Genomic DNA, 10,318 nt, shown 5'->3' with positions numbered 1-10,318 from the left:
AATTTGTGCAAGTGGAAGGTATTTTTTTCTGTATAATCGAACAGATTTGAAACATAATTTATGTGCACTTATATCTTCTTTTTAACCCAATGTCTTTTTTGTATGCGTCTGGAAGCTGTCTGTACACATACCTATCAATCCTAAGGCCAAACCAGTGAACGATAAACCCATTGCACGCCCTCTCTCCGTGTCATCTTTGTATGCATCAGCCAGCATACCCAATCCTGCAAAACAGAAGTAAAAATCATCAAACTAAGTGATTATAAACATGATTGTATATTTTCTTTCAAATCTATCTATACACCATGAAAGTCTGGGGTTTCTTTTTTTTAATTCACTAAATTGTAAGTGTTGATTTTATGGATTAAATCCAATATTAAACATGTCTGACCTGCCACGGACAAGCAGGATCCACCCACACCCTGCAGTGATCTGGCGAGAAGCAGCAAGATGTAGCTAGATGAAAAGGCAAACACTGGCAAGAAACAAGAACATAGAGATTTAGATTGATAATACACAAGAAATAGCTGCTTGCTTTGTGCAGCAACTGTTGTAAAGAACACACACACACACACACACACACACACACACACACACACACACACACACACACACACACAAAAGACGTTTTGAACTAATGAAAAGCCAACTTCTTTCAGTTCAACACTTAACAAGAAATTGCTGTGACCAAAATGTTACAGTTAACTTTTATGAAGTGAGTACATGTTCTAAGACACTGCCATATTGACTTGTCAATCATAATAACTGCTCCTTATCATCTATTTTACTCTAAATGTGATGATAATTCACAAAATTAGCATCATGCAGCACTGAGAAAGACTTAAAACTAACCATTAGGACCATAAACTAATTTAGAGAATATTTACTGAGGTAATAAATCAAGTGAGAAGCAGCTTCATGTTCCCATTGACTTACATACAACCTGTCAATGGAAATGGAATCCACTGTTCATACACAAGGAATGTCTGTCATCCATCAAAAGCTTATCCAGAGCTTTACACAGTCCAAGTAAAACAGCAGAAAAGTAAACTATCACGTATCAAGTCAAACACAAGACAGAAAGTCTCATGATGGTAAAGATTTAAAGATTATCTCATCAGGCAATAAAACCAGTTTGACTTGTCAATCTTAAATGCTTATGTTATTCTTTATGCTTATGAAACTGAATAAGTTGTTGCCCTTAGTAAATGTCCCTGCTTTGCTGTTTGATGGCTGGCTGCACACTGTTCTCTGCTCTCTGTAAAAACTGAAAATATGGGTAAGTTTCAGCTCCAACTTCTTATGTTACTTTTTAGACTAATTAGTCTTGTGAAATACATATTTTCTACTGTATATTTTGTCATTGTATTTTCATGTAGATTTGACTGCTGAAATCTCGATTTATCTAGAATTGTCTTGGGATCAATTGAAGCAATTGCTCAACACTTTAAAAAAACAGATACATATAGATGTGCATAATACATACTTAAGGATAACTTAGAAACTTTCTTTCTGAAATTAGCAGCTCCACTGATCACACAGCAAATAGCACATATTTTCAATCTTTCCATAGCAACAGGCATAGTTCCTAGTATTTGATAAAATGCTTATATTTCTCCATTATAGGTGGGAATAAAACAGACCTTATTTATTATCAAATCTCCAAGTTATCCTATGATGAAGTATTAGGGCCAAATTTAGAAAACATATATAAATTTAATAACAAGATTAAAGTCGTAAATATTTAATTAATTACCAGAATAAAGTCAGGCTATCGGTAGATGCATCAGCGGGCCATTCAGAGGGGTGTTGTGGTGTCTCAAGAAACAATCTGACTGATAATTAAGATTTTTGATCCAGAGGGAGTCAAACTGCGGCGATCACGGCGTCTCTGGTGGCAATTATAAGTAGGACAGCCTACCAGTTATCTTCGACTTTATTCTCGTGATTAATTAAATATTCATGACTTTATTCTTGTATTTAATTCAAAATGTATTACTTTTTTTTTTTCTAAATGTGGCCCTAATATTCTGTCATTATGTCCTGGCTTGCTAAACTCCTGGAATCCTTAGTGAATAACCAACTCAAAGCATTTCTCTTTCCTTGACATTACAAAAGGCGTTCCGCAAGGGTCTGAAATCCTGGGGCTCATCATATTTATGTCTGTCATGCTCATCTTTATGCAGATGACACTACTATTTATTGCATTGCGGGCTCTGTAAAATTAGCTGTTGACAGCCTGCAGCTCTCATTTAACGCCCTGCAAGATGCATTGGTTGGTCTCAAGCTGGTACTTAATGTAAGCAAAACAAAATGTATGATATTCTCTCGGGCCAGAAATAATATTGTCAAACTAATCTGCATCCATATAAAAAATGGTTCCAACACAGAACTGGTTGCAGAATATGAATACATTGGTATCTGGCATGATGACAAATTTACATTTTAATGCCATATTGATAGACTTGCCATTGAACTGAGGCAAATAAATTGGCTTCTTATACAAGAACCAGCTTCCCATTAATATGCAGAAAGAGGGTTGTGGAGGCATTTTTTCTGTCAGTTCTCTATTAGAGAGCTATAACAATGCATTAGTGTATGCAATAACATTACAGATTAGAGCGTTCCATCACTTCTCAGACCGCTTATTTTCAATGGCATTTTTTTTTAGCACAAGCAAATACAGTGGCTTGCAAAAGTATTCATACCCCTTGGATGTTTCACCCTTTTGTTGCTTTTACACATGAAATCATGGTGGATATAATTTGGCCTTTCTAAAAAGAATTTGCAAAAAAAACCTCTTTCATATCAAAGTGAAAACAGATTTTTACAAAATAGTATAAATTAATTAAAAATCTATAAGGTAAAATAAATGAGTGCGTAAGTATTCATACCCTTTAAAGTAACTGAACTAATTCAACAGAGTTCCAGCTAGTTGATGCAGCAGAGTCACAGTTAGTGTAATGGAGATCAGCTGAGTACAGTTGATGTGTGTCAAGTGATTATAGTATAAAAAAACATGTGTCTGGGAGGTCCAGTCCCTGGTTCATCACTATTCCTGCCACAATAGTACCATGAAGACAAAAGAACACTCCTAGTAACTCAGAGAAAAGATCATTGAACAGTAGAAGTCAGGAGATGACTACAAAAAAAAAAAAAAAACTTACTGGACATCACAAAGAGTTCAGTTAAACCATCATTAAGGAATGGAAGCAGCATGGCACTTGTTTAAATCTGCCTAGAGCTGGCCGTCCTCACAATCTGAGTGACCTGACAAGAAGAAGACTGGACCAAGACACCTAAGACCACTCTGCAGGAGTTATAGGCTTCGGTGGCTCAGATAGGAGAGACTGTACATACAACAACTGTTGCCAGGTTCTTCACCAGTCGGAGATGTGTGGGAGAGAAAAAAAGCTCATCAAATCTCACCTGGAATTCACCCAAATGCATGTGGGAGACTCCAGGGTCAACTGGAAGAAGGTTCTATGGTTTGATGAGACAAAAACTGACCTTTTTGGCGATCAGACTAGACACTATGTTTGGCGAACACCAAACATTGCACATCACCACAAACGCACCATCTCCAGCATGAAGCATGGTGATGGCAGCATCATGCTCTGAGGATGCTCCTCAGCAGCAGGTCCTGGAAGGCTGCAGGACCAGTCTTCTTCTTGTCAGGTCACTCAGATTGTGAGGATGGCCATCTCTAGGCAGATTTAAACAAGTGACATACTGCTTCCATTTCTTAAAGATGGTTTAACAGAACTCTTTGTGATGTCCAATGAGTTTAAATGTTTTTTGTAGTCATCTCCTGACTTCCACTGTTCAATGATCTTTTCTCTGAGTTACTAGGAGTGTTCTTTTGTCTTCATGGTACTATTGTAGCAGGAATAGTGATGAACCAGGGACTGGACCTCCCAGACACATGTTTTTTTATACTATAATCACTTGACACACATCAACTGTACTCAGCTGATCTCCATTACACTAACTGAGACTCTGCTGCATCAACTAGCTGGAACTTTGTTGAATTAGTTCAGTTACTTTAAAGGGTATGAATACTTATGCACTCATTTATTTTACCTTATAGATTTTTAATTAATTGACAATATTTTGTAAAAATCTTTGTTCACTTTGATATTAAAGAGGGTTTTTTTGCAAATTCTTTTTAAAAAGGCCAAATTATATCGACCATGATTTAATGTGTAAAAGCAACAAAAGGGTGAAAATTCCAAGGGGTATGAATACTTTTGCAAGGCACTGTAGAAGGAGAAGGGAAGGAGCAAAGATTCAAAGATTATCTCAGGTAATAAAACCAGTTCCACTTGTCAATCTTAAATGCTTATGTTATTCTTCATGCTTATGCAACTGAATAAGGTGTTGCCCTTAGTAAATGTCCCTGCTTTGCTGTTTGCTGGCTGGCTGCACACTGTTCTCTGCTCTCTGTAAAAACAATATGGGTAAGTTTCAGCTACAACTTCTTATGTTACTTAGACTAATTAGTCTTGTGAAATACATACATAAATATCAACAAAGACAAAGCTAATATTTATTATGACCTAGCAATACATCATTTCATTTCATTTAATTATTCATTTAATAATTTTGTTACATTTAACAACATTTGTAAATTCATTTTGTGCTTTTATCTTAATTCTTTTCATCCCTTGCAGCAGCAGCAGCAGCAGCAGCAGCAACTACAAATGAATCAGTCATGAATGTTTGGTACCTGGAGAATTGCAACATTGACATTTTAGACAGTGGAAAGACTGTGAAGGATTTCATAGACAGTAAAACAAAAAAGCTTGATTCAGTGGTGAGTACCAGAGACATCATGTCGCTAAAGTTTTCCTAACTATGAGTCTTTGTGAGTTGAGAGTTTTTGAGATGTGCATTTCCTATGTAAACAATTCAATTTACTTTATTCATTCAGGGCGATGAAGGACCATTCTATGTGGCAAATCTAGATAATATATTCAAAAGACACCTCAGGTGGCTCACAAACTTACCTCGAGTCAAGCCTTTCTATGCGGTGAAGTGCAACAGCGAAGCAGCAGTTTTGAGGATGTTGAGTGCTCTGGGCACAGGTTTCGACTGTGCTAGCAAGGTACTGATGAAATATTTCAAATATATTCTCCCTCTCTGTTGTCTATGTTATGAAGCAATGATGTTTCCTTCTGAATTTTCTCTTTTTTTAACATGTTTTGGTGTCACAGGGTGAGATCCAGAGAGCCCTGTCCCACGGAGTGACACCTGATAAGATCATTTACGCACATACAACCAAACCACTGTCACACATCAAATATGCCCGTGCTCATGGAGTAAATCGGATGACTTTTGATAGTGAGGAAGAACTCCTAAAAATTTCTCTCTGTCACACCAAAGCCAAGTAAGTGAACAGCTGTTTATATTGTTGCTTCTATGTTTCTATTGTTCTTAGTTTACTGGTAAAAACCGCTGAATTGCTTTCCAGACTTGTACTCCGCATCGCAGTGGATGACTCTGACTCACTGCTACAACTCAGTGCAAAGTTTGGAGCCAAACTGGCGTCAGTCGGTAAGCTGCTGGAACGTGCTGCAGAGCTGGGCTTGGAGGTCATTGGGGTCAGCTTTCACGTAGGCAGCGGGTGCACTGAGAGTGGGGCGTTCAAGCAGGCCATCGCAGATGCCAGAAGCGTCTTTGACATGGGGGTAAGTCATTGTCAAAGTACTAGAAGATTACAAAACTACAGTAACATTCACATATTGAGAGGTATCACTCCATCAGTGAAGTTATGTTGATTTGCCATTGCGATGTAACTCACCTCAAGAAGTAGTCAACTCGTTTGACAGTTTAATCTCAGTTTTGTGAGTTGCACTGGATCTAAGTTCTATCAAACCCACCTTATGTGAGATAACTGGCTGATTGGCCCATTCAGGTCGGGAGGATATGTTTGAATGGGAAAAGTACCAGGCTCATCTTCCAGAGCAAATAAAACAGAGCAAAGCCAGTCTAGCAAAAAAGTGTACAGTACATTTTGTTCACAAAGGAATGTGATAATACCTAATGTGAGACTTTAAACAATGTCATGAAGACGGTAATGTCCGCGACAACTGCTTTACTCTCACTTAACCACTTGCTAGCAACCGCCTTTTTTAAGACATGTGAAAGCATCAAAATCCATGAGTGGAGTATTTTCTGATGTTAGTTATGTCCTATAACAAAATGTGAAATGCTTTAATTCGTGTTAAGCACAGACCTAATTTTGAGTGTAACCAAAGCCTGTGCAAAAGCAACATTGACTATTATAATCTATATATATCCAAAAATCTATTTTACAGTTATTTTCGGCCATGTTATTTGATTGGACAAAAGGCATTCCTTAAATACTAATATAGAGTACAACATTACTGAGACTTTTTTCATACATCACTCTGCTTTAAAGCTATTTGTAAAGCTTTATTTACATTTATGGTGGTTATCTAACGCCACCTTTCATTTAAGTTGATAAACTGAGCACTGACTTTTACAAATGAAATTACATTACTGGTCAAAAACTAGTCAACAGGTGCATCAAGTGCAACAACACAAGACACACCAAGCCAGTTAATAGCCAACCTGCTATTCTAAAAGCACAAAGTCCAACTTGGTATCTGTCCACAATCTTTCATTTCTGAAAGTTCTCTGAAAGCTATCCAAGATTAACTCCTGTCTGGTGGCCTCACCTCTGTCAACGTCCTGTTCCCTCTTGTCACCTCTGCCATGATATCCGTAAAGGCTGCTGAACATGGTTGCCCGTTCCCATAGCTCAATTTAAGGCACAACAACGGTCCCCCACCATCTGTCCTTTATGAATGATGCCTATTAGACAGTGGTACTGATGTGTTATTTTTTTCAGAAACTGCGTGGCTTCCAGATGACTCTCTTGGATATTGGTGGAGGGTTCCCTGGGAGAGAGGACTTCCAAATTAAATTTGAAGAGGTAAAGCTACATTCATTTGTTGCCTAAAGAGTGAGTGATAGTGAAGTGCACAGAAGTATCATGGGAATGTCTAGAATATTAACAGAGATGAAATATACTTTTTTACCTATGTTTTTCCCTTCCCTAGTTTTCAGAAGTCATTAATGGAGCACTGGAGGAATACTTCCCTCCTGACAGTAAGGTGCAGATTATTGCAGAACCCGGCCGATACTATGTGGATTCAGCCTTCACACTGGCAGCAAACATCATTGCTAAAAGAGCGATCTTAGATGATGTGGGCGAACATAACGGTATTGTATAGATGTCTTTTGGAGCCACATGAATGTTATCTATCCAGTATTAACCCAAAACTATGGTGTGTTTGTATGTAAATTGATCTTGATTTTAATTATAAAATGTATAAGTAGCATACAGCAGTCATATGTCTGATGGCACTACATGGCAATACACTACTACATGAATTTTAGTCAAAAGCCATGCTCAGCTTTTGAGAAAGCACAATTCTGACTTGTAGGGTTGCACTTTGTGCAGAGCCCCTGAGGGGCCATAGATAATATACTATAATTTGTGTAATATTTCCAACAATAATGCAAAAATATTGTGTACTTTTTAGTTCAGTAACCTTCATTATTTTGCATGTATTTTTTTCCAGACGTTGAGAAAAGCAGCCCTGACAGAGTGATGATGTACTACCTTAATGACGGAGTGTATGGCTCCCTGAGCTTCCTGATCAATGATCCTGCCCACTCCGAGGTTGAGCCATACCTCAACAGAGTAAATATAAACCCTATCACGATACAACAACATGATGATTCATTCACGAAGAATTGATTCAGGAAGAGGCCGACGGAAGGGTCTAATATTGTAACGGGTATTGTGCGAACCCAAACGCAGTACAAACAAGGCCCAGAAACAAAGGTCAGTTAATGGTTTTATTAACTGCAATCCGGCAAACACACAGTTCAATGGCTTGGCAGGTGGCTTGGTCAGGACGGGCAAAAGTTCATAAACCAGAAGGCAGGCAGTCCAGGCGAACAATCCGAAGGGGGGCAGGCAGAGCTCATAGTCAGGAACAAAGGGTAGAGGTAATTTACCAGGCGGCAGGCAGAACAGGCAGGTCGAAGTCAGGCAGGGTCGGAACCGGGAAGACAGGCAGGTGAACGCTGGAAAGTCTCGCATGGCAAAGAACAATCTGGCACTGAGTGAGTGTGAGGCTGGAGAATATATACTGAGCAGGCAGGAGGGGCTGATTGGTGAGTGAGGGCAGGTGTGTGATAAGTGAGTGTGAGCAGGTGTGTGATCAGTGACTGAGAGTGGGTGTGGTAATCAGTCAATGGGTGTGGTGAGAGTAGAGCAGTGGAAAATTACTGAGTCCATGGGGAAAGGCTGGAGCAGACTATGACAAATATGTGTTTGATGGACATATTTAGGATGTCCAACCGATTCAGCAGCAAAAACAGGTTAAAAAAGATGTAGAAGAAGATAGAAGATAGAAGCTAAGGCCTGCAGATCAAAGTCTAAAGGTGCACCCCTACATCATCTAAAGTCCCAGGCAACAATGAAACACCCTCCGAGTGTGTGGATTGCAAGTCACTGATGGCATGGTAGAGAACACTAAGAGCTTGCTTGGTGTTAGCGCTGGGTGGGATGTAATCAGCTACAGTTATGATGGAGGTGAATTCCTGGGGGAAGTAGAACGGTCTGCATCTCACAATCATAAACTCAATGTCTGCAGAGCAATGACCAAGTGGACATGGAGTAAACGCCACCCCCTCGGGATTTACCTGGGAGAGTGTGGCTACTGTCGGCTCTGAATGTTATAGCCCGTCTATGCTAATGGTGACATCAGGGACAGATAAGTTTAGCCACGTCTCAGTGAGAATGAGGAGGCAGCAGTTTCTAGTCTCCAGCTTCAGGCAGTTGAATTTGCTCTCCAGGGAACGTACAGGATAATCAGGATGGATGGAAGCTGCGGACGGAACGGGTTAGCCTTCATCTTAGCTGTAAGTCCACCGCAGCAACACTGCTTCTGTTTTCTCTGGCACCGCCTCCAACGCCTCCGTGGGCGGGCTGTGCTGGTAGGAAACTCCTCTGCTCTGTAGGCCGCTGGGTCTGACCGGCATAGCAGACTAAGGCTGAGTAGAGTGGTCCACGTAACCGGGTTTAAAAAACCCAAATCGCTTTAATTTCGCAAACCTAACACAAGCTGACGATCATTTACTGTTCTGACGTGCTACATTGAGCTATTGGTGCTAAACTTATTGAACTAGATGGCGAATTTAACCATGTGTTGGCTGTGTTGTCGGGAGCCAAAGCAGCCACAGCCAACCACGGCACCACCATTCCATAAAACGGAAATAATCAAGTAAAAGAAAACATTTTAAGGGATAGATTGTGGGAGAATAAAATAACTAGGCGATGTGGATTTCATATTTCAATGTTTGTGCTCCACACAGACTGTTGAGAGCAGTGAGCAGAGATACCGGTCTGTGATCTGGGGTCCAACCTGTGACAGCATCGACAAAGTGATCGACAACTTCTGGATTCCTGAGCTGCACGTGGGGGACTGGCTCTTCGTTGACAACATGGGTGCTTACTCTGTTTGTTCATCCACCGACTTCAATGGCTTTGAAAGGGCACAAGTCTACCCTGTTGTAACAACTGAAACATGGCACGCCTTAAACAATTTTGACATCAATAACATCCATTGATGATCTGGTAACACGTCTGTTGGACGATGCTTCTATATGATATACACTGGGTCATCTGTAAGTAATAGCCCGGCTGTTGACACCAAGCTGTTTCTCTGCACTGGTCAACAAGCAATTCTGCTTTGTTCTCTTCTAAATAACCCATTCATCCATCAACCCACTTCCTTCTGCCTATTCTGGGCCGAGTTGCGAGGGCAGCAGGTTAAACGAGGTATTCCAGATGTACCTCTCCCAAGCAACGTTTCCAGCTCTTTCCTAGGGGACAATAAAAAATATATCGTACATATTATATCCTTTATATTGTTTTTCTTGCCTGAAAAAAATCATGTGGTGAAACAATCACTGTAAGAGGAGATGCATTTAGAAACGTTGAGTTCCATAGGGTTTAAGGATGCAGCTGTATTGTAAAACTCGTGCATATCAAAATATCTGCTGTATAATATAATATGGCATTCAAGGAGAATTTCCAAAAGAGGATTTTTAAGTTCTTTAATGACATATTGTAGGTTGATGGAGTAATTAAGATTTTTGAATATTAATAACGGTTGGGTTATGCATTATATTCTCTTTATTTTTATTGAGGGGATGAGGTGATGGAGTGTGCCAGAGGGCAGTAGAGGGCCCAGTGGTCACTGGGTGATTGTGT

At 39.8% G+C, this 10,318-nt stretch overlaps 1 protein-coding gene across 1 annotated transcript; it reads left to right on the top strand.

The window, feature by feature from the left end:
* The first annotated feature begins 4,348 nt into the window (after nt 1-4,348).
* Nucleotides 4,349-9,922, top strand: LOC131984058 (ornithine decarboxylase-like). The gene is made up of 9 exons (XM_059348927.1): nt 4,349-4,460; nt 4,677-4,816; nt 4,934-5,107; nt 5,217-5,389; nt 5,474-5,690; nt 6,878-6,961; nt 7,089-7,251; nt 7,614-7,735; nt 9,418-9,922. The coding sequence occupies exons 1-9, from the start codon at nt 4,394-4,396 to the stop codon at nt 9,670-9,672; spliced, it is 1,395 nt and encodes a 464-aa protein (XP_059204910.1). The 5' UTR covers nt 4,349-4,393; the 3' UTR covers nt 9,673-9,922.
* Nucleotides 9,923-10,318: the final 396 nt, after the last annotated feature.

The sequence above is a fragment of the Centropristis striata genome, chromosome 13 (assembly GCF_030273125.1).
Source record: "Centropristis striata isolate RG_2023a ecotype Rhode Island chromosome 13, C.striata_1.0, whole genome shotgun sequence".
In the NCBI taxonomy this organism is placed as follows: Eukaryota; Metazoa; Chordata; class Actinopteri; order Perciformes; family Serranidae; genus Centropristis; species Centropristis striata.
Note: the sequence above shows the minus strand (reverse complement) of the source record. Positions and strands in the feature narration are given on the sequence as shown.